Source organism: Prorops nasuta, unplaced genomic scaffold (genome assembly GCF_024137725.1).
Source record: "Prorops nasuta isolate Cenicafe-Biocafe unplaced genomic scaffold, Cenicafe_Pnas_1.2 PNAS00008, whole genome shotgun sequence".
NCBI lineage: Eukaryota > Metazoa > Arthropoda > Insecta > Hymenoptera > Bethylidae > Prorops > Prorops nasuta.
In genome coordinates, this window is record NW_027116805.1 from 4971486 (window position 1) to 4995924 (window position 24439).

General features: G+C 35.4%; 6 protein-coding genes across 11 annotated transcripts; 3 read left to right on the top strand and 3 right to left on the bottom strand.

Annotated features, from left to right (window-relative positions):
• Positions 1-1510: 1510 nt before the first annotated feature.
• Baldspot (elongation of very long chain fatty acids protein baldspot) lies at positions 1511-8013 on the bottom strand. Of its 2 annotated transcripts, XM_066730460.1 has the most exons (4): positions 7530-8013; positions 7364-7454; positions 5594-6027; positions 1511-4867 (listed from the first exon to the last, which is right to left on the bottom strand). In XM_066730460.1, the coding sequence occupies exons 3-4, from the start codon at positions 5917-5919 to the stop codon at positions 4300-4302; spliced, it is 894 nt and encodes a 297-aa protein (XP_066586557.1). In that variant the 5' UTR covers positions 5920-6027; positions 7364-7454; positions 7530-8013; the 3' UTR covers positions 1511-4299. The 2 variants fall into 2 exon arrangements, with proteins under 2 accessions (XP_066586557.1, XP_066586556.1); XM_066730459.1 differs by having other exon boundaries at positions 7364-8013.
• A 1155-nt stretch (positions 8014-9168) lies between these two features.
• On the top strand, positions 9169-11020 carry Fadd (fas-associated death domain protein). Of its 2 annotated transcripts, XM_066730458.1 has the most exons (4): positions 9173-10112; positions 10338-10502; positions 10618-10745; positions 10819-11020. In XM_066730458.1, the coding sequence occupies exons 1-4, from the start codon at positions 9785-9787 to the stop codon at positions 10939-10941; spliced, it is 744 nt and encodes a 247-aa protein (XP_066586555.1). In that variant the 5' UTR covers positions 9173-9784; the 3' UTR covers positions 10942-11020. The 2 variants fall into 2 exon arrangements, with proteins under 2 accessions (XP_066586554.1, XP_066586555.1); XM_066730457.1 differs by having other exon boundaries at positions 9169-10502.
• A 430-nt stretch (positions 11021-11450) lies between these two features.
• On the bottom strand, positions 11451-18623 carry LOC136775568 (eukaryotic translation initiation factor 4E-like). 3 transcript variants are annotated; one of them, XM_066730462.1, is made up of 4 exons: positions 18524-18623; positions 12311-12489; positions 11909-12226; positions 11451-11836 (listed from the first exon to the last, which is right to left on the bottom strand). In XM_066730462.1, the coding sequence occupies exons 1-4, from the start codon at positions 18557-18559 to the stop codon at positions 11722-11724; spliced, it is 648 nt and encodes a 215-aa protein (XP_066586559.1). In that variant the 5' UTR covers positions 18560-18623; the 3' UTR covers positions 11451-11721. The 3 variants fall into 3 exon arrangements, with proteins under 3 accessions (XP_066586559.1, XP_066586560.1, XP_066586561.1); XM_066730463.1 differs by lacking the exon at positions 18524-18623 and adding an exon at positions 13078-13342; XM_066730464.1 differs by lacking the exon at positions 18524-18623 and adding an exon at positions 12565-12695.
• Positions 14068-16971, top strand: Pof (Painting of fourth). The gene is made up of 5 exons (XM_066730447.1): positions 14068-14225; positions 14431-15105; positions 15169-15671; positions 15743-16448; positions 16531-16971. The coding sequence occupies exons 1-5, from the start codon at positions 14214-14216 to the stop codon at positions 16585-16587; spliced, it is 1953 nt and encodes a 650-aa protein (XP_066586544.1). The 5' UTR covers positions 14068-14213; the 3' UTR covers positions 16588-16971.
• PCNA (Proliferating cell nuclear antigen) lies at positions 17244-19578 on the top strand. The gene is made up of 4 exons (XM_066730461.1): positions 17244-17620; positions 18035-18200; positions 18289-18433; positions 18879-19578. The coding sequence occupies exons 1-4, from the start codon at positions 17400-17402 to the stop codon at positions 19133-19135; spliced, it is 789 nt and encodes a 262-aa protein (XP_066586558.1). The 5' UTR covers positions 17244-17399; the 3' UTR covers positions 19136-19578.
• Positions 19579-19733: 155 nt separating this feature from the next.
• LOC136775563 (zinc finger and BTB domain-containing protein 14-like) lies at positions 19734-24392 on the bottom strand. Of its 2 annotated transcripts, none has more exons than XM_066730451.1 (6): positions 24051-24392; positions 22331-22572; positions 21576-22094; positions 21341-21448; positions 20948-21112; positions 19734-20855 (listed from the first exon to the last, which is right to left on the bottom strand). In XM_066730451.1, the coding sequence occupies exons 1-6, from the start codon at positions 24196-24198 to the stop codon at positions 20469-20471; spliced, it is 1569 nt and encodes a 522-aa protein (XP_066586548.1). In that variant the 5' UTR covers positions 24199-24392; the 3' UTR covers positions 19734-20468. The 2 variants fall into 2 exon arrangements, with proteins under 2 accessions (XP_066586548.1, XP_066586549.1); XM_066730452.1 differs by lacking the exon at positions 24051-24392 and adding an exon at positions 23786-23980.
• Positions 24393-24439: the final 47 nt, after the last annotated feature.

Below are 24439 nucleotides of genomic sequence, written 5' to 3' on the forward strand. Positions count from 1 at the left end.
GAATAAGTAAAATAAACAATATTCGTGCAGATATTAGTTGAGGAGAGTAAAAGTAAATGTAAATACGAGTAGAGATAGATTCCAAGAATCCTTTAGACTAAGGGGTAAGCAGAATTTTTAGTATACACAAATATTTGTCAATCACATTGCTTGGCACGGGTCTGATTACCCTATTTTGACGTAAGTAATTAATAACAAGTTCAAAGTATAAATCCATTCTGATGAACTGAACTTGTTTAAGCCGTGCCGTAAAAGTTTTGTTTATTTTCAGGGTTAACGGTTGGCGGATTCGCTTTTACAAAGAAACGAGCGATCGATGGAATAATATAGTCTGCAAAAAATTCCGTTATTGAGACAAATATTAATTCAAAGGTTTGGTCAATGACGACAGATCCAAGACTCTGAATGTTGTTTCACCCTAATCGCTATTAACCAATGCTTCTTTTCATCGAACAAAAAACTTTCAATCTCGTTTCTGCTATTAGGTGATTCATTGATATACCAAGAAACTTTCTTATGCTAATATTTTTAATTTATCACTGTACGTTGTAGACTTCATTGCCGAATAATTTTGGGTAAATTTTGATCCTAATAATGATGTTTTTTCCGAGTCGTTATTCGATTGATCGCTTGTCAAAAAATATTCTATGAAAAATGTTCAAATGTGGTGTAATAATAAAGGATCTGCCAAACTATTTGAGCAATATAATTCTTGTAAACCGAAATAATAATATAATAGCATGTTTTAAGGGTTGCCCTACGAGTTCCTCAATTGAATGCAAATAAATGAAAAAAGCGTTTCTATACGTTGATTGAGAAACGTTCTAAAACCGTTAATAATCGAGTCTTAGACGAATTTCATTCAGCAATCAATAATAATTGACCATTCGAATAGAAATTAGAACAATTGACAAAAAAATCCTCCAGGAAAAAACTGTGGAAGGATGTCGTAAAAGTTTTGTTAATACTCGTGCTTGTTAATTTTCGAGGACTGGAGTACTCTACGTCAATTTACTGGTGAAAAACTAAGAGGAGGTTAATTGTGGCTGATAAGGGACGCGAGGCTAAATAAAAACAACTATGTTTTGTTTCGTTTAACAGTGCTCATAGCTGAAGTAACTTTTGCAATGACGTTCTCTTTCCTAAAGTGGTAATCTTTTCTAAATGGGACACGACTTTTACTTCATACGCAAAGCATCATCTCTAAAGGCCTCTGAATGCTAATTGCTACCAGCTTAACAGCTGACTAAATGAGACACACACAACGCAACTGATTTTTCAATATCCTTCCTGCTCATGTAGCAACTCCAAAGGAGAAATGTCAATAGAAAGTTTTTTTCCTTCTCTCGTTCTTTCACCGGAATCTCTGAAAAATTCTGAGACTCCCGGAACGCTATTACCTAACGCCAAATACGGTCCTTAATTATGCAACGAGGAGCAACTTACGAAAATCATCATCCAGTCTGAAATCGTTCAAGCAGTTTAGGTAATAATAAAAATAAAACAGCCATAAAGGTAAAATCTATATTCAATGACTTGGAGCTTTATTGCTTGGACAAAGATGTAATAAAATATATAGAAATAAAATAAATAGGAGCTAGAGTAAAGACATGCATTTAGGAATTTTGCTTGGAGAAGGAATAAATAGCTACAAGTACACAGTTTCATTCTCGTTATAAATTATTATTAAATAATATTCAGATTCTTAAATGTAAATGCTGACGATAACAAAAATTATATAATAATAATAATAATAATAATAACAATCATTAGTTACAGTAGCCTGCGGATCTTGAAGCCCATATACAGTAACCCAATACCAATAATTATTGATAATCTGTTTAAAAAAATTTTTCGACGCCATTCGTTACATTCCCTAAAGCAAAAAAGGAAGGACCCGTATCAAGTGTTAAAAAAGAACAGAGGGAGAGAGAGAGAGAGAGAGGGAGATATATTTATATATGTAAATTATATTACATTATTATATTAAACATTTTAAAAAGTAGGATGCGATTTAAAAATAGGAGTAGGGGGAATGAGCGACGTTTTCCTAGAAGACATCCAATGTCAATTACACAATAAAAAAAGAAGTATCACAACCCGATCTACCCATTAATCTTGCTCTCTGATTAAGTTACTTTATCGTAATTTGTGAATCGCTAGTGACGAGCTACAATCAATTCTTCTCGTATTAAGAGTAAAAAATATTAAATTAATGATATGGTAGTATGTCGTAAAACTTGGACTTTAACATTCTTCCATAGCTGGAAAAAGCCGCGGAAGGAGACTGATTAAATTGTGGAAAATTACAATTTGGAGAGTCAATAGTGTCAATTTCTGGTGTAAAAATTCAATTCCTGAAACGGTAGGATTTTCCGGAAATTTAGAACCGGTTTCCCTCTTACGTGTAGATTCTTTTTCCTTGTTTTGTTTCTCTCCCTCTCTCTCTCTCTCTCTCTCTCTCTCTCTCTCTCATACATACACGCAAAAAACACGCTCACATTTGACTATTTCACTCGCGCTATTCATCCTATTAATCGTTCATTAACCGGCACGGATCTTATCTAATCGTTGAACAAATTTGACAAGATAATTGGGTACAGTAGGAAACAATGATGCATAGATAAAATATCTGATTACGCGAGTCCAATTGACTAAGATCATTTAGAATCGACGATCAAAGATAAGGCAAACAACGGGCAATTTGTAAGATTCGATATCTCTTAGTGGTCAAGTTAAGACCGGAATCGCTAAACAAAGTAGCAAATTTATTTTCTAGGTATCTTTTTTTGTCATTATTCTGTGCCTTTGCTGGATTTCGAGCGTCCAAATAAATCAGCTCTCCGCACGTGGAAGAGCAAGTTATCATTGTCTTCTGCTGTATGGGGCAGGCGTTATCGCATCCAGAATCAAGTTAATAGTATCGCGAGCAAAATACAAGAAAATCTGGAAATGCTGATTGGCGCAAAGCTCGCCGTAAACCGGCGGCGAACTTTCACGCGCGTGCTAGAATGCACGAAAAATGATGGCCGCTGACCCCGTTCGGGTCTCAAAGTAGCCACTCGTCAACCCTGCGCGTTGTTTAACTACCGACTCTCTGGCGAGGATCGACGAACATGCGGGAATGCCTGGACGAGCCAGCCCGGAAGCCGTCATCGACGACCGAATCCTCCATTCTCGAAGCTACCTGGATCCTCCGAAGCTTCGAAGAACCTAATTAGCCTCCAAAATGAATTTCCAAGCCCCGGAGCGATAGCGAAGCCTTCTCCACGACGGCGAACGCGATTAAGTCCCACCCAATCAGCTTCGAAAAAGTAGCTGATGTAAAGTCTCATTTTAAAGAATCGAGATAAAATATTGGACTAAAATATTCTTTTTGCCAAGTTCTCGCCGCAAAACTGATGTAGAAGTTTTCATAAATAGTATATAGTACTCTCAAAAGTAGCTGGTATCATGCTTCTTCTCGCTCCATAGTCGTAGATCAACTACCAATTGGTCTCTTCGAGTTGGACTCTGGAGCATACGCCGCGAAACTCCAGCGACGATTACCCCAAGGTCGCGTAAAATGATATTTATCGAGCTCTCGATTGGACTGTTACTCGTGGGAAAAGTGGAAAAGTTGGTGGGAAAGGGTCCAGGGGTGGGGGTGGTTGTAGGAATCTGTCCTGCAGATATCGGCCGTTCCGAATTTCGGACTAGAAGCATCTTGCGTTGTCCTGCTTGAGCCAGCTTACACTTACGCCTTCTGGATCGAACTTGATGAGCTTGGATAACTCGCGCGTATAACTTGGGCTCGAATGTTGAACACCTTTAGTCTTATCAAGAGGAATTGCAGCGAATCCCGATCGGAACACCCTCCGAGGCAACAATCCTTAGTCACTCGCGACACTCGTTACTTTATCGACATCGTTTACCACTGGCGAACGTTCTCTTGCGGGCACAAATCGGTGATTTTGTTCATGTTCCAGTAAAACAAAGTCGCGAATCAGCAGTCCCTCTAGTTTCTTCGTCCAATATAACATAAACCGAGCACCAATTGGCTGTCCATCGGCGGAAAACGAGTACCGACCGATGATTCTCGGTCTCTCCTCATGGAATTTTCTCAAGATATCAGTAACTAGAAGCTCTTGGTTAGTTTGGTAACGAGACGTCGATACCTGACGACCATTCCGATGTTGGAAGGAGCCCGGACTAATCGACGATACCCTGGGCTTCAAATTCGCAATTCTGGCGTGTTCCTTACCAAGCCAGGGCTCGGTTACGCGTATCCGCTTGCCTCGAACCAAGGGTTAAAAGGTTTTAATTAGCTTTGAGCTTGCTGGCGGAATAATCCTTCGATAAATGATTGGCGGTTCCATCGACGTAGAGCTTCTTGCTGGACTTGCCACGTTTGCTGCCAAGGTAACTCTTGTGGAAGAACCTGGCGAATAGGACGAAGTAGCTGAAGTACATAGCTAAGCTGAACTTGATGTTCATTCTCGAGATGTGGCAGTCAACCTGACCGCTTTCCAGGTACTGATAAGCCCATACGTTTATCGCGCAGCCTATCACCATCTGCGTGAGCTGGAGGGCCGTGATGATCATCGAAATCACTTTTGGTGGCGAATAACGCATCGCCCTTAACGCATAATAAGTGTACATTATCGAGTGGACGCAGTAATTCATCACTACGAACCACCTGGCGGATGCCGTGTACTCCGTATAAGAGAACCAGGAGTACAACAGGACGGTTATATGATGATACCAGTGTAGAAAGATCAGTGGCTGCTTGCGCAATACTATGAACACTGTGTCACCCAACTCTGGCAGCTTCGAAAGCACAAACATCCATGTCCAAAAACCGGACACGCGATCCTGCTCGATGAAGCTGAAACCCAAATTCAACGATTGGTCAAACTTCCTCATTCCCGTTTAATCAAATGCAAATAAATGCCACTGACCACTCTTTTTCCAATTGACAAATGGTACGAAACACTTAAATTAACTAAGAATTACGTTCTCAGTGATAAGTTTAATCGTTCTTCAAGTACTATAATCAGTATTTTAAGTCGAGCTTTTGACACCCGATTTATTCAACAATCGTTTCTTATCAGCTGAGTTAAATTAGAGGTCGTTCCCTAATTAATATTGTACGATCTCCTCCTCGCCGTCTCCTCGCATTCTTGTTCTTTAGCCATCACTTACTAACGATATCCCGAGAGAATTATACGTTTCCACCTTTTCGAAATCGTTCAATGAAAAAATAACAAAAGAGAACTTATGCATAACAAAAAGCGGAACTCATTTGTACTCCAACTTATGCCACATTCGCACGATTTCTGCAAAGGTTTCCAACGATAACAGTGATAGTGATAACGACAACAATCTGAAAAATTCGCTGACGAAACGTTATCAACGGACAGTTAAGCGTCGGTCATTGAAAAGCTACTTTTCTAAAAAAAAAGCCTGTAAACAACTAATTTTATTTGTCTTTTTTTTACTAGACAAGGATCAATTTTTCTTTCGTTTCTAGCTGCCGGCGATGAAGAGATCGATGAAAATGATTCTTGTGTTATTGAACGAGAAGAAAAAGCAACTATTATAAAGTTCTTACCTAGGTATGCAAATGCTATGATAAAGGCCATAGTTCCTGAGAGTATGAATCAATTCCGGCGCCGTTCTGGTGAAACCAATGATGGAGAAAGTGGCCAAAAGCGTGTTCCACAGGCTAAGAACACCCCTAAGTTCGAACTTCGGTCTGCTAGCCATATAGTGCTGTCCACCGAAAATTAATATCATATAAATAGCGCAATAATAAAATCCATTCGTCCAATTTTTCGTCATCCAGACTCGGGTATCCTGATGAATGAACTCTTCCTCGAAGTTAAAAACGTACGAGTAGTTCGGCAACGTCACTTCCATGTAATCCATCTTATTCATTTTTGTGTTCGCGTATGTGTATATATTTATATATATATATATTTCTCTATTTCGCTTTCCTTGGTTAAAATCTGATTTGGTTTCTATTTCCTCAAAATTTTGGATTTTCTGAAAAATTGAATAAAAACAAATAAAAACAAACATTAGACATAAATTTCCGATAATAATCGTGTTTTCTTATTAAACACATTCATGAAAAATGACGCGATTACTGTGATTTACCGGCATTTCCGGTATCATTTGAAGGTTAACCGGAAACCAAGGATTCACCGAATAATTCATCGGGGAAAATCAATGTTCTTGTCTCGTTAAACCAGTGTTTCACTCTCAAACAGAGTTTCTTTAAAGTTCAAAGTAACAATAAATATTTATAAAGAAGGAAGTAAAAAATTAATTATTTATTAAAGGAAAAGGAAAGCAGTACATTTTATGAAGAATGTATGCGAGTTCCTGGTTATGGTTGGTATTTAGGTTAGGATGGCGTTCGATCCTGGCTATAGACGCTATGAGACATCCGGAATGATGCGAAAATTTTCGTTTGCTATGAATAAAAAAGTCGTAAAAAAACGTCGCGACGAGCCTAATTATCTCTTAAAGAATGCGAGAAAAAATATACGGAAATTTCAGAATTGCTCTAGTGCGCTGTATTATCGCGCATCACACCACTATTGTGATCAACTTCACTCTGTACTTCCGATTTGTGTGCACGTAGAATAATTCCCCCCAAAATTCCAGGAGTTTACGCGAGAATGATCGCGACATAACCTTAAAAAGTATCGTATTATCTGTAAAAGAAATATTCCTATTTTTTTAAAACAGACGATGAATTCAAGAGGAAAAATGGTATTATGAAGAATCGAGATGGACAGAAAAAGAATTTATAAACAAATTTGCAATAAGTATTTAATCATTTTTTTCAGCGGGGAAAATTTTCTTATAAAACTTGCTTGCGAGGAGAAGAAATGCCATATTGGTTAGCTTCTACACGTGTTGGAGTGGGAAACGCCAGGTTCCCGGCACGTAAAAATCGCTTTAATCGTGAGAAAGTTAGCATTGAGGAACAGTGGCAGCTATGACGGACATGTGATAGACTGTCACGCGTTTCGATTTTCTTTGGCAATCAAGCCAATTTGCAAATGCGCGCGACACTGCCGCTAGACATTATTCGATAACTGCGTTTTCCCCAAATTTCACTACAAAAAACATGTTTATGAGAAATGAAGGTTGTCGAAAAATTAAGAAAAAAGCTTGTAAATTCCCACGTGTATTCCGTCTATATGTCAGATAGACTACCTAAATCTTTAGGTACTAGAGTGAAAGAGAGAAAAGCACAGGGGGAAGAAAGAGGGTGTATATATGTGTGTGAGGTAGAGAGGAAAAGAGAAAGAACACGATAGAGAGTGGGAGAGAGAAAAGGACAAGAATGGCATAAGTATTGACTTACCGGGGAACGAGAAACGATGAACACTTTCTTCCAGTATTTTTACTAACTGCTGATGAAGGTAACACTCCGCGGCGAATTTAACGATTCGTCGCTGTAAAAACACAATTATCTTCTCGCTGTACTTCCAAATAGTGACAGAAAGAGCCGGTCGCAACTCGCAACTCACCTCGCCGGTGTCTTTCGTAAAAAAAAAATCACAAATTTCACCGGTAGGCTTAAAAACTCGTGCCTTTCCATGCACGGCTCGTGCCAAGCTCCACCCCTTTCTTCAAGTAGGTAAATTACTATTGGCAATTTGATTTTTCTAGGTTTTCCCCCGAAAGCCCGGCTGGGCCAATTTTACTCAATGGGAAGGCAAAAAATGGAAAGAAAGGAGGCTCAAGCACACAGTGAATATGAGACGATTATAGAAAACTGTCCTACTGTCCAACTCCCAGAATTCCTAGATTCCTTCTCCGACAGACAGGTTTTCCCTTCCCTCACTCCGGTTTTTCCTTTCGGCACGAGAAATTTTCCTTCAGACAGTCTTCATAACGTATGTACACCGTGCGACGATCTGCGGAAAACTGCGGCTATATCAGGCGATCACACCGCCTTTTACATTGGGTGATTCAACCTCTCTGACCATTCGCATACGCTTAGATCGCACTATCGACTGAGAGAGGGGACTCTATACCTGTCTCTCCACTCATCTCCCATTGGTCAATCTCCTCCGCTTGATGTTCTTAACCGCCAATCACGCCTCAGCCTTCTCACATTTTGCACTCTGGTTTTCAATAGGGAAGAACTTTTCGTTTTTATTAAACATCTATATATATATATATGATGTGTTGCCTTAAGTCGCTCCAGAACGCTTACAAAATTTTATTTATTTTCGCAAGTATAAGAGATATACATTTTTTTCACAAAAACTTCAGAAACTATTTTCTATCTAGATTCAACAAGATTTTATCCAGAAATTGATATCTTATTGTTACAAACATAAATGAATGTTCAAACCTGCCCTATAGGGCGAGTTAAATAGTAGTTTAACATGCTCAAAACATAAATAGGCAATAGACGTAAGAATCAATTTATTGTATAAGAATTTTTTTAAACTTATTTCCAATTTGCAAAATAGGTCTTGCGCAAAAAATGTAAATGATATCTCTTTAGAGTTACGCACAGGTAACAGAAGTTTACCTTCTAACCCTAGCATATGCCTTTAGTAATTTTTAAGTGCCTAACCCTTTACCATATGATGTAGAATTTATAAGGTTGTATACGTCATATATGTATATGAAATGTATATGGTTTCAAATTTAAACGTTTTAGCAAATCAGAAATCAACCTTACTTGTCTCTTCAAACATAAGGTCTGTTCTTTTTATATGTATTGCTGTTCTATTGTAATAAAATTAAAATGAGAAAACATATATTTGTCTTATTTCAACCAATTGCACCAGTTTGATAGTGCAGCGAAAAAGAACAAACCTATTATATGTGTGCATATATATTACATTTGTTGCGCAGCACACGCATCGCGTGATGTTTATTTCCTTTTCTCCCTTTACAAGTTTTATCTTATTTCTTTTTTATAATTCGGGCAAACTTTCGTACTAAATTAAAATCTTCATTTTTCTTTTATATTTTGTTTGTTTAGGATTGTATAAAGTAAGCATGGCACATTCTTCTTAAATTTTTTTATTTATTTATATATAGTTATCAATATAATTAAGATCACTAAGAAGTTACTTATAATGATAAAATAATATTCTTTACGTAGATGATCATGATATCTTTTCATAGCTTTTCGTTCCTCTCGTGTCTGTTGTCAAAGTCTGACTACACGGTTATCGACATTTTTATGTGTATATTTTTTTTATAATTTCTGGCTAGTAAGATCGAGAAAAGTAATCCCATTGGCTCATTTGTGATATACCGACAGTTTTATTAATGTAACATAATACATACATATTACATAGACATACTAATGTTACAACGATAACTGATAAGCTGATAGTGATAACGAACGGCCAATTAGATACAAGCACAAGAAATCCGAAGCTCTTCGATTGGTCGTGGCAAAACACTTTCGCCGGCCGTCAGTAAAGTCAAAGCAAATCTTTGGAAGTGTTTTTAGTCCTCGTAAAAGATATAGGTTATTTTATCGATTAAATATTACTGCTGCTACTCTTCGATAGATAATTTTGGTTTTTGCTCTATTTGTAAACTGTTTAATTACCTTTGTAAGCCTAACATATGTGCTAATCGAAAATTATATTTTTAAGAAAAATCTTCACGGATTTCATGCATAAAATGTAGGAAACTAATAACGGTGAAAATGATTTGGTTGTAAATGTCTTGAGTGAATTAGTTAACAAGGGGAGTCCCAAAACTGTACTTTTAAGAGTTTCTAAGGTATAAAATAAATTTGGCCAACATGGAGGATTCTTGGTATAAGCAACTATGTAAGGATTTTTTATCTATGGGAAGTAAGTTCATAGATGATAAAGCACTGACAGAGCTAAAGCATAATTATGCTTTTATAATTGACTCAAAACGAAAACTCGAGAAGGTTAAGGATTTAGAGTCTCTACTTAAGGTATTAGAAAAACGTGATGAACTTAATGCTTATGAAATAGAACCATTGAAGTTAATATCTCAAAGATACATTAAAAATATTTGTTTACAAGAAAGAATAAAAATTTATGAAGAATTGATCAAGAATAAAAGTTATCCAGATATAAACATGTATTTTCATAGTACTGGTAAGTACCAGAATAAAGGAGGACCTCTTGATTACCAAAAGAAACTTCAACAAGATAATTGTAAAATAAGAAAAAGACTTAATTCATCTTTTTTTATGTTAAAAATTTATGATGTTATAAATATAATAATAACCAATCTTCCATGCATTTCTATTTATTATATTACTAATAGCTATACCTTTACTATATTGGTTGTTTTTATAAAATTGTGTTTATCTTCAAAAGAGCATGAAAGAAGCGATGAAGCCAGAGGGCAACAAGAGAGTATCTGTAATTCGTCAACCTCAATGGCATCGCAAATAATAAATCCCACCATAAATCTTCAATCTGGTGGCACAAGAACTTATGATTCAAATTATCAAAAATACCAGCATCTATTAAAAGAAGAAGGTACTTTTTATTTCAACTTATGACTGCAAAATATTTTGGTCAATTTAAAATTAAATTCATATATTTTATTAATTACCTAATATTTATTGTGTAAACCATATGTATTACAATGCAGTGGTACTTCAGCTGAGCAATAGATTGGGACGCTCATGGAGGGATGTGGGTAGACTGCTTAAGTTAAGAGAATGTGACATTACATCCATATGTATGAAAAATTCGAATGTGCAAGTACAAAGCTATGAAGTAAGATAGTTCTTTTATAAAAGTTGCATATTTGTAAATGTTTCAATAATCATAGCTGTCTTGAATTTTTAAGGCACTGAAGCTTGGTTTGGCAAATTACGATTTTGATGCCTGGAAGATAAGACTGCTAGAATCATTAGGAGATGCTAGGAGAAAAGACTTACAAGAGTTTGCCAGAGACTTAATTTGCAAATAGCCTTATATATAAATAAGCAACAAGAAAAAATTGATTTACAGTAACTGCGACAAGAAATAAAAAATATTTTATATATTTTATAAAATAAGGGGAAAAAATTGTTAATAGAAATATATGATCAGTTTATATCATATATGCTTGCCTGTTAAATGGAATTCAAGAAGTGAATTTTAATGTATATTTTACTAAAAGATACAAAAACAACAAGATGCTGTATTTTTTTTCTCCTTTATTTCACATTTATATGTTTAGATTTATTATAATACAATACCTTTTAGTTACAATATAAGCTTAGTTTATTAAATATTTATCTACAAGTCTCAAACTTGATAATAAAACAAAGATATGAAAAACTCATAAATCATTTAATCCAGTAGAAAAAAAAACTATAAATAATGTACCATTAATAAATTTTATTTTATTATCCATAGGAAAATACAGCAGCCTGCTTTTTGTTCAAGAATTATCTTTGCAAGATATTTAATTGTTTAAACCTTCTGTAAATGTAATATTTGTGTCTACTCTCTCTCTCTCTCTCTCTCTCTCTCTCTCTCTCTCTCTTAATTACTTATTAATTGATCTATTCATTTTTCAAATAATTAAAATTCGTAAATTTTGCAACTAGCCAATTCAGACTTTGAAATATTTTTCTCTTGAGCAGATATGTAACAAAGATTGATACTTTTTCTGAACAGACCAACTAAATTTTAAGTAACAAGAGGTTTTGACAATCAAGTTTTTTATGCCAAATTAGAAATAATTAAATAAATTTCAATCTTTCTAAACGGTGTAGGTAGTTTTCGTTTGACTTCCAGATTTTATCATAGTATCTTTATGGACTTCATAATTTATTTTTAACTTTGGTGTAATTCTCAATCTTTCTTTAAGCTTACGCCTACAAAAAAATAGTAAAGTCAATAATATAATAGCATAGTATGAATTAATTGATTGAAAGTTTTGCACTCACCCTATTTCCATAACACCATCTTCACTATTGGCATTTGACGTCCAGACACCAAGTTTATCTCCTTTTGTCCTAACATTTACTACTGCGCCACATACGTCATCTGAGTATTCATTAAAAGCTTCTCCAATCATGCAAAGTAATATCTCTAACCAAAACCGGTCTAGATCTGATGTTCTCTGCTTTTTTTCTAAACTAATCAACCATCTACCTCCACATTTATTAGCATCATCCTCCCACATAGGTCGAATGCCTTGCTTAAACATACTATAATCACTGCCTTGTCTAAGCTCTGAAGCCAATTTTATGTGATTGTACAAGCTGTCAAAAATTAACATTCATATAATTATTATTGCAGAATAAAAATAATATTTGGTAAATGTAACATTATTTAAAACTATATACCTCCAGAAATCTTCAGCCGTATCAAAGCTAGTTATTTCACGCTGATTCTCTTCCCAACTTTTACTTCTATCATTTTCATAATACCATAATGTCCAAGTATTCTGCAAAGGATGCTTAATAAGCACCTCTGGTGGAAACTCATCAAATGTTGCAGCTTCTTGCTCCTTCCTCTCAATTTCCTAAAAATGTGAAAAAACTTAAATCCTGCTGCATTAAGAATGCTTTAATTTTTTCCAAAACAAAAATAGCTATACCATAGCTATCAATGTTAGTTCTAACCACTAAAAATGATTACTGTAAAAACAAAAGTGAAAACATTTTACTGAAATTAACAATTGACTCGTGTGCATGTTGGCTAACTTCTTTCGTACGATACCCTACAATTCTACAGTTTAGTATAGGGCAAGCTTGCACACAACTAAATCTTCACAAGCTGTGCCGCCTGTGCCTAACTTGCCACACAGAAGCAGGGAAAGTAAATTGTGAGCAGGCGATTCAAACAAAATTTTGCCTTTTTAACTATGTTTTTCGGGAATGTTCTTCAAGAATTCCTTTAGAGAAAAAATTGATAATTACAGAGAAACATTGAATACGATATGTAAGAGAAATCTGGAAATTAAGTGTCAGAGGGGGGTTGATGAATGGAACCATGCTGATGCATGGAATTTAAGTTTTATAAAAAATGATTTAAACAGTCAATGAAAATCTGTCCGATCGTATAAAAACTTTACTGTTTCAAATAGGATTGATCAGGAATTTAGAATTACCTCGACTTCTTCAGTATTACTTGTAGCCATGTCACAGTTACACGTATAAACGTTCAATCGGTGAATGCAGTGAACACCAACAAGGGCATCTGTCGGCAAAATTGTCACTTGGAATTGGAAATCCTTCTCTCCTTCTCACTTTTAAGTGCTATAGAGAGCTAACCGACCTAACACAGCCTTACCAAGCCCAGCCCTCCTGAAGCACACCAACGCGTCTGTGTCTTCTTGTCTCCTTCTTTCTCACCATCAACCAATTAAATAAAAATTTTAACTATTGACAAAAAAAATACACCAGATTCCACGATACCTAATTTTTTCCTTGACACAATAATTATGATTTCATACATTTGAAATGATTTTATTATATAGTGCTACTATCTCAAATCTCATTTTTTTTCTTTTCTATAAATGTATATGTATGTATGTACTATATCTGTATCACGATGGGTATAGTAAGTACCATATTTGGCGAAATGAACTCAAAAAAAGTTTACTTAAATTGACTTACAAATATTTTAATCAAGATTTAATTTTAAAATTATTTATATGTAAGTACTTCATATAATTCTTATTTTATATTAAAACGGATAAAAAGTTCTCAAACATCTCGATATTTATAAAGGGCAGCTTTGCTTGCTATACTTTTTTATTTAGCAAAAATGGTCCAATATAATAGTGTAGTACTTCCGGTCCTAGTTTGTATAAACTTTTATGTAGGCTGTCACTGTCAACCAATTGTTAATTTTACTTAATTAAATGTATACATATACATATTTATTTCCATTATTTCAATAGCCATCGTATTTAAAACTTATTAGACGCTTACTTAAATCCTTTAAATGTATAATCTACGTCACTTATACTGTAAATTTCGATCACAAATGTACCATCACTCATGTCATTTTTAAAAGCGTTCCAGTTGGCGTTTAACAGGCTTACTGAATATATAGTTTGTGTAACACAAAATATGTAGTTCCGGACATTGTAAACGCCAACTGGAACGCGTCCTTAATTAAGCCGATGGCTTCTGATACTTTGTATCATTTTTTATCGAATTCTTTATAGAATGAATCTACTCTATTATTTGAAAAAGTTTTCATGGTTTTGAAGCATTTAGTAGAAATCACATATGCAGCATGAAACGCTCGGTAAGTATTTAGTTCATAGATCATTAATGACTGTAACACAATCTTGAATTCCTTACATTTATAGGTTAACATGTAAACATTTGAAATATTTTTGTAAGCAAAGTGTAACATTAAGATAAACATTTGGTATTAAATACATTAAGATCGTTGTAGCTTAAAAAACTTATTATTTCTTTTTAATTTTTATATTAATTTCTTATTTTAGACAGAGAAAAATGGAGATTTAAGCAATAGAAGTTGTGATCACCAAGAATCTGTTGCATATGGATATGATACTAGTTATGGCAGCTATTCATCAGCTACTGCAACTGCTTCAGCAATTTCTCAGCCACTACCGGGTCAACCACCTTTACCTCCTATGCCACCACCTGCAAACACAATTCCTCCACCTCCTCATATATTTCGAGCTGTCCCTACTGCCCAAGTTACTCCTATTCAAACATGGACTACACCTCATCCACCCCCACCTCCATGGCAATGGATAACTCCTCAAACCTCTACTCTACCTCCTCAAGCCCCACGTGAGATTACTGCTAATGCTTTTCAAAGAGACTTATCTATAAGACCTAGTTTTAACCGACGAGATAGATTCTCTCATAACAGGAACACTATATACCCTCATAGAAATAATTATCATCGTAAAAATAGAAGATTAGCAAGATATGACCAATCTCAGCACCAATTTGATCAAGCAGCATATTTTGGTGCAGCTTTGACCAATACTCTTGGATTGGATTGGCAACGAAACAATTATGTCACATCTGCAAGTGGTGCAATTATTAATCACATACCTGTTGCTCTTCCAAATCCTATGACTTCCATTGCTTCTAGTATAGTGACTGAGAGACACAGGGATGATTCTGCTACTAATATTAAGAAGGTATTGGCAATTTATAAAATATCCATTGTCCTTGTAATTCTACAATAAAACTGATGATTTTAGGAGGAAGTCTTTACAAAAAAGCTTAAACAGAGAAAGCCAATGTCTCTGTGTTATCCTAGTCGTCCTTGGAACCAAGATGATGCAGAGAAAGCCCTTGCAATTGAGAATGAATATACTAAAGCTATCAAAGCTCAAAGCTTAATAATAAAATTTCCAGATCCAGATCTTAATAAAGAAATTGTAAGAGCTTACCACCCTGGAATACAAAACATACATTTTCAGAGTCCCAGTGGTCCCCGTTATTGTTTCATTCAAATGGCAGAGAATGTCAATATAGATGAAGCTATTAGAGAATTAGAAAAAATTCCTTTTGGCGTTGGCCATTTAACAGCCGAAAGAAAGTCCTTAAGAGATGAGGATAATCCCATGCCCGATGAAATAGATCCTTACACTCTTTACATTGGAAATTTGCCAGAATCCGTAAACGTTAGTGAGGTTAAAACTAAATTTCCAACAGCTGTTCGCGTAGATGTTGGATTCGCGCAAAAAATGAGGAATACCCGGTACTGAATATTAATTAATTATTTTAACCAGTTGATTAGCTACTAACTCAGTTATATCGTTTCCATTTTAGATATGCATTTATAAGATATAATTCTGTGGAAGAGTCAATCTCTGCATACAAGCAAGCTCATAATTTAATGTGGGACACCAGAAGTATTATAGTTCGTTTCCGAAGACAGCGTGGAAACACTTGCTTGCCGGGTGAACAAAAGCCGAACTTGAAGAAGGTCAAAGACGAACAGAAACCTAACGCGAAAAGCGGTAAAGACGAGCAGAAGTCGGATTTGAAGAGCGGCAAGGGCGAACAGAAGGATCAGAAATCGGTGTCGAGTGAGAAATCATTAGAGAAGCCATTTACAGAGAATCCTGTGGACGATAATGATAAATCTAAAAGCAAGACGACGGAAGTCGCAAACCCTTTACCGATTCCGGAAACGGCTGAAAGCTACGAGAAGGCGGCTTCCACATCGGACGTTCCAAAGAAAAATGTTACGGAAGAATCAGTTTTGCTGTTGACAGAAATTAAAGAAGAACCGGAGGATTATTTTGATATGGATACGTCTCCTGATTTTCCGATGGAAGATGAAATTGATAATGATGACGATGAGGACGATGATGATGATGATGACGATGACGATGATGAGCCAAGGGATGAAGATGACGAAGACGATGATGATGATGAAGACGATGATGATGAAATTGACAACGGTATTCAAAACAGCATATTACTGCACGGTAAAAAACAACAGGATTCCAAAGAAAATGAAGCGACTGATGTAAGCTTTTTTCATTGAATCAAATGATCAATTTTGTTGCATGAAGAAATAATTTGTAATCGAGATACTTCTTACTTTTCAGCCACTTGATCATGTATTTAACCAGTTGGAGGATATGGCGAGTGATATAATCTTTTAATATTAATAGACTGAGAAGAATCTAAAAGAATGATTTAGTTTTATGAAACTGTACGTATGTGCATGGAATTGTAAATATTAGTCATTATTGCTGAATAACGTAAGACTGTATTTGAAATGAAAAAACACATTGCATTGATGCATTTAAGCAATTATTAATGCAATTATTTTAGTCTTAAATTTTATTTCTATTACGACAGTATTGCGCCTGATCGCGCTCGTGTATACGTAATGTTATATACATAGTGTATAAAAAAAGTCAATTTAATCGTCGTTAAAATTAATAATTTTCCTGTAAATTATTCATCATTGTTCATTCCACCCGACTTGGTCTTATTTATAAAAGCATTCATACTGTTTTAAGGTACAATTCTTTTAATAAAAAATATTCTCATGGAAAAAAATGAGTGATTTATTAAGCTGCGTTAATTCTAAGGAATTATAAGAAATTTTTAAGTTTATTTTTTACCGATGTATTATTTTAATAGTGCGGCACATTAGAAAGAAAAAATATTTTTTATTTTCAACTTATTGTAACACAAGCAGCAAGTTAACAGTGATTCCTTTTCTTTCGACTGATTTTCGTTTGAAAATTTGATATCTATCGCGCCACTCGGCAGTCATAAGCGGGAGCCATCTATTTCCGGTAAATTTAGGCGGTAAGAAAGCGCGGTTAATATCACGGCTCAACGCTCTGAAATCAAGTATATCTGTTAAAAGTGAACCGTCGCGTCCCTGTTCCTAGAAAATCGCGATTTATCGAACGGTTAAGTTATATATCTGCGGGAAAAGTCTCTTAAGGATTTTGGAAAAATGTTCGAGGCACGTTTGATCCAGAGCGCTATTCTGAAGAAAGTCCTGGATGCTGTTAAGGACCTTTTGACAGAGGCGACTTTTGAATGTTCGGATTCTGGGATTCAAGTGCAAGCCATGGACAATGCCCACGTTTCCTTGGTCTCCTTAAATCTAAGGAGCGATGGTTTCGACAAATACAGGTGTGACAGAAATCTGTCCATGGGTATGAGCATCCCTTGGTAAGTGTAGTAATGCTTCTTTTCCAGAATTTCTAGGTTATATTCATCCAACGAACAAAGAAACCGCACGTTTTCAGCTAATGCCGGTTGATCATGACCAGGAAAATTTTACGATACGTCATTTTATACAAAATTTCTATTTAAAAAATGATTTAGATTTTGCTTAAAAACAAATGCTGTTTATAATTACGCAGACAAAGGATTATTTGAACTTTACTTCAAAAATTAGTAGAATTACGATTGGAAGCTACGAGGAAGAATAGATACTTTATTTATTCTCGAAGACCATCTCCGGGCTTATGTTGGTCCTTTTGTTATTATCTATTTTTCTATTTTTACTTGTTATTAATTTCTAGTACGAAAGAGAGATTTAATTATATAACGAGGTCTAAAAATTTCTATACTATTTCGCAGCATGTCAAAAATCCTACGATGTGCCGGTGCCGATGATACGGTGACCTTGAAGGCCTGGGATAATCCAGAATCCATTGTATTCACATTTGAATCACCGAATAAAGAAAAACTCGCTGAATATGACATGAAACTTATTAACATGGACCAAGAACATCTTGGCATTCCTGTGAGAATCATACATAATTTGTCTCACCTATTTTTTTAAGTTAAAGTTAAACCTATCCCTCTTACTGAAAAATTTCATTTTTCTTTAGGAAACTTCATATTCCTGTGTTGTAAAAATGCCATCTCAGGAATTTGCTCGTATATGCAGAGATCTAAGTCAATTTGGTGAATCAATCACTTTTGCTTGTTCCAAAGAAGGAATTAAATTCACAGCGACTGGTGATTATGGATCTGGTAACTATCTGTTTTCATTAATTTTTTTTTGTTTTATGTACATTATTTCACTATTAAAAAAATAGGGCAAAATAATTTGGTAGTACTTACATTCACTGTGAACACCTTAAAATGTTGTCCTAGCATATTGAAATGATACTTCTACCACAAGAGTTATTAGCTTACTAATTTACAGAGATCTATGATTCTTTGACTTAGTATATGTAGCATTTGAAGAAGGTCAAACCAGTGTTTATATGTATATCTTGTATCATAACTGACCTTGAATGATATAGTACTATTATAACTATGCATTTAATTTAAAATAGACAGAGAAAGGACACTAAATTATTTTTGAAGCTTTTATTGTGAAAAAAATACTTTTTTACCTAATGATAAGAAGGATTTTATTTGAACCATGCTTAAATTATTCTATATCTTAATAATTATTAATTTTGGTTTCTAGCTAATGTGAAATTGGCACAAACAGCAGATGCGGATAATGAAGAGGAAGCAGTGACAGTAAATATGCAGGAGCCAGTAAAATTGACATTCTCATGCCGTTACTTAAATTGCTTCATTAAAGCAACTCCTCTCTGCAACCAAGTACAATTATCTATGTCCAATGATGTTCCTCTGGTTTGTGAATATAAGATTGGAGACATTGGACATATTAGATATTATCTTGCACCTAAGATAGATGATGAAGAAGAGAACAACTAGAATTTTAAGTGAATTAGTGCCTTTTCAATACTAATTAGTATATATATATATATATCATTTAAGTCTACGTAAAGTGATGACTCACGTAAATTATTTGCAGTTTTTAGATACATAGTATTTTTTTGATGAAGAAAAGTTAGTTATTTAACAGCGATTCTGAGGTACGAGTAAGGCAAGAATCAAGGAAATACTTTTAAGATAATATATTATTTAAATTTTACATTTAAAAGTTATTTGGCTCGTCACAGTATCAACGCAACGTGGAATTGACACTATTATTTCATAGTAAAGTGATGTAATCATGATTAACAGCATAAAATGTTATAATCTGTTTTTTCTTTAAGGATTACACCATTACTATTTTCATAGACTGTGACAGTATTTTTGATAATATCGCACTTTTTTATATGTAAGAAGAACTGAATATATTTTCCCAAAAACTTTTTGGTAAATTTCTGAATTACGAGTTATCCTTAAGTACTAGATCCTAAGTAAAATTCAAATCTTCACCTATCGTACGTATTTTATTCCTCATACACCTTTTTGCTTTGTATAAGCTACTGTTATATAAAAATACATAATTAACTTACGAGCTGAGGGGGAATAAGAGGGCTACCATGGATGGAATAGCCTAGAAGTATACAGTTAAATTTTACATAATTTAGATCTCACATAATCTTAATCTTTATTACCTATACTGCTGTTATCCTTAATTGAAATTAGTGTTATTTAGTAAATGTTGATTTTATCTTAGTCATTACTTTACATACTAAGTATCCATTGCGAGGACCTCCAAAAGTGATAATTTTTTCATTCATCGTCGTTACCCAATCATGCTCACATGAAGATCTAGCTCTCCGTAAGTAAATGGATGTATAATATACACACATATACTCATTATACGTGTGTGCATATATATCTTTGGTATTTTACATTACATTTTAATGAAGCTTCAATAGCAACGAAATTACTTTGGCAATGCTCATCAGCCTCTTTGGTTTTTAAAACCTTGGATTATCTTCTCAAAATTCTTAAAAGCGCAGGATTAGTCCTGAAATACTTAAGAAAATAATGTAACTCCGTCTTTTTCAGGGACAGAGAATAAAATTCGCAAGATTATCCTAAGAGTATCCATGGGATATTTAACGAGTTTGTAAAATGATCGAGAGCTGTTCTATCGACTTTTAGTGGATATCAATATGACCTTGAAACTAGGTAAATTGTAGAGATTGACAGGAAAATGAAGAAATTATGGAGAATCCAGCGAATTTCGTGGAATAATCAATTTGCGAATTGTCGGATCGTCGATTATCGTTCAACGGCGTAGAAATAATTAAGCGTTCTTGTTACCGTTGCTCCCATAAAGACTAGGATGCACACACTTGTCATGCAGTGTCCTTAAATGCCTTAACAAATTGCTTTTTACATTGAAGCCCTTTTTACAGTAGGAACAAAGAAAAGGTTTTTCGCCGGTGTGCGTCCTTTGATGAATCACCATGGACGCGTGGCTTGGAAATACTTTTTGACAAATGTTGCAAAGCTTCTGATGGCTATGGACTCTCTTTGGTTTTGGTGGTGCCGAATTATTCATCAATGCCAACTGCTCTTCCGTGTGCTCAGTTTGTATGTGACGTACCCATTCCTGTGGTGTGGGATACATGTTTCCACAGAGATCACACTTCAATGGTGGAAAATCTTTGCTATCGTCATTCACGTCTCCCTGCAAATTATAAAAGGTAAGCACAATAATATTTCAAGTTTTTAAACTTTATATTTTACTTGTTTTTTTTACAGTGTATAAATGGAATTTACCTTTCGTTTTCTTCTTCGATTTTCCGTCATATCAGCATGTGTGAATTCTATATGACGAACCCAATCCGAAGGTCTGTTGAATGTCTGACTGCACATATCACAAGTTAACGGCGTGTATTCTTCCTCCTCCATGTCACCATCCTCATCTGCACTGTGTACGATTTCCTGAGGATTATACGGGACTGGTTAAGTTATATAAATTATACGATTAAATAAAGTATAATATTTATATGACAATGATATATCGCAATATTAATCTAAAGGCTTTTTGATGCTTCAACTTCCTGGTATATTTATTTGCTTGGTAAGAATTATGTACTGTACTATGTTTTATATTTTAAACCAGAATTTTACCAAATAGATAAAACATTAATATATTTACAATTCACTTACAGGTTTGATATCTATCTCATGATCTATCGTTAGCGATTCTGATGGATCCATTGACTCTTCCCAATCAATAGGTTCGTCTTTTACCAACAACTCCAGATTTAATTCAGCCTGCAAAAATTAATTTTTTTACTGATAAGTAAAAACGTTTTTCCAGAGTAATTGCAATACATAAATATAGTTTAAAATAAAAACAGAGATGAAACGAAGCTCTAGTTTTTAAAAATTAAAATCTTACGTTATCGCCACTTTCGCTTCGCGATTTAGCAGAATCCGCATCACTAACGCTTTTCCTCTTTTTTGCATTAGCCTCCAAATTTTCTTTATTCTTATTCTGTTCATTATTTTTTGTTTCCTCCAAGACCTTTTTGGTTTCAGGTTCAGCCGTTTTCTCATCGACTTTCTCCACAGATTTTCTCTCTACTATTTTCTGCGGGGAACTCACAGAGTTCTGAGTCGTGACAGGCTGTTGAGCTGTTTCCACGATTTTCTCAGACGTTGGTTGGACTAATTTAATCTTTTGAATTTGTCCGGTCAGTGGGGGCTGCTCCTTTTTATCTCTCTCCACTTTCTGATTGTTCGACTGAATGTTTTCTTTCTTACTGCCCATATTGGATCTCCATAATCCCCGGACGCGCAAAATGTCGCCAGCCTTCAGAACACCTTCCAACTGGTCATTCGTCACTGTCGCCTCGCCACTGTACATGTACTGGATCAGAATTTTCAGAGTTCGGTATCCAATCTCCGTTGGCAATACCTGAAATTTATTATTTCTTTGATAGATACTCGCCGGACACAAATTCATCCCTCTTTTTACATAATCATTTGTAACGACTAATGTATAAATGTGGGGTATTCATTTTTTAATTAAACCAATGATGGTAATGAAAAGGAAACAATTGGTAGCCTGAATGACGTGCAGAGTGAGAGCGATTAAAAATTTAATCCTTGATCACAGGAGGAAGGGGGGTTTAATTAGAATTATGGACGAACCACAATAATGGGAGCATTGGTATTAGCTCCAAAATGGCACGTCTGAAAAATATGGCTGAGATATGAGGAGCAGGCTGCGAGAACAAATCGATGGGCTGCCACGTGCCTGCCGCAGGATGTGGCAAGCAGGACATCAGCGAAGGATTCGGAATGGAGAAGCGTTGCTACGGAACTATGCAGATGTGCCCCATAACTGTGCCATTTCAGTTGATAGTTTTCCGAAGCTGCGATAGCCATTTTTCCTGAAAAATTCAATTCATCATAATTAACAACAATTTCATTTAAAAGTCCAAAAAATGACGATATATTAACTTTCTACAGGTTACTTCTATTCGTTAAAGAAATTCTATACTAATACATTTTTTGACATTCGCCCCAAATCGTCGTTTTACATTGATTTTAATTAACATAGAAACGAGAAATATGATTACGTTATTTTACATTCATGTTTTGTTATCCGCGACAGTGCTAGTTGCTTCCATGATATTAATTAAACAATTATTTTTTATTTATATGAATATTTGGCCAACTCTGAGAGCAGAGCGTAACAATTTTTTATTTTGCAAAAAGCGATATGAATTTTATGGAAAGAGACGAAGCTGAAGTTTCGTATTCAATAACGATTGGAATCTATTCCCTAGGGTTGGAATTATATAGTCACTTCATTGATCGAAACTACGAATAGCATTATTGTAGGATCCTCCGCGTTCCTCGATATCGATTTTTCCTAAAAATGCACACATGCAAGTACACACTGATTCACTCTACGAAGGAAGAGGCTAAAAAAACCTTTTTAAAACTCAACGGCATCATACTCAACCCTAAAATATTATTTTCACTCTGAGAAAAAAAGATAGCAGTAAAAATAAGTAGAAATATTTACAGACTGGTAAATGTTTGGAAATCGCAATTTATAGTTTTGCAAGTTTTAAAGCTTTTCACTGCATAAACACCTAAAGAATGCTATTACTTGTATAAAACAACGTACAAATATTCGTGTAGAAGAAAAGATCTTTCGTCAGAAGAGAAAACAATGCACAGAAGCTGCGGTCGATCGAAGTAGGAAACTGAACAAAAGCCCGGGCGGGGGATTCGAGAAAAAACTAATGCAGAATTTTACTCAAACGATCATTGACGGCACTCGTAAGCCGGAAACGGAAGCACAACAATCCTAACAGAAATATAGCGCGAATTCTTGCTTACAAAACAACCCAATTTCTGAGACAAAGATGAGAAAATATAAATATACACTATGAACATTCGAATCTTCACAAAGACCGGAAATGGAAGCACATATATAATTAGTACCAGTTAAAAATTGAGCTAAAATCTAAAAAAAATTAAGAAGCCATAACACAGGGATTCGAGATGAGTCACAAGGAGAGCAGTGTTGACTTTCACACGAGAGATATCGGTTAAGAATACTGGAAAAATGTATCAGAGAAAGAAACCCACCACAAAGAAAAAACGTTGAAGGGGGGAGGGGAAGGCACCGGGGTTGTGTCACGTTTTGTTTATCACACACAGCATACACAGCACACAGTTATTATCAGCAGCGTGTAGCGAATTGAGCGAGCAAAATATTTTGTCCGAATATTTTGTGATGATTCTAAATGAAATGGCGACACACACACCGTTGACGGCAGGTTGGAGCACATTGAGTGGCGATGGTTTTTCGGAATTTAATCCTGGAGGTTAGACGAACGATATAAATAAATACCTGATGACATGGACGAGGCAGCGAGAGAACGGTTTTTCTTGATGTTTGGGAATCTTTCGGAGAAATTTGCAGTTGGGGAGTGATCGCAGAGCGGGGTTAGTCGGTGTTTTGAAAGGCTCACTGGCGGACACGGGGCAGATATGAGCATCGAACCGCCGCGTAGGGGCCTAAAAATCGATATTTCGGTCTTTGCTCCATCCTCTCCGGCGGTGCAGCCGTGCTGCTTTCGCTGGCTAGGTAGGGTGCCCCCCTGTTCATCATCGATTTTCCTGGCTACCAATCGCACGCATCCATTTATCGCATCGATCGCCCGAGCTGATTTCAGCGTTTGCGTCTGTCCGTCCATCCGCGCCCGATTCATTCCCCTTCTCCCCACCCTTTTCCCGACT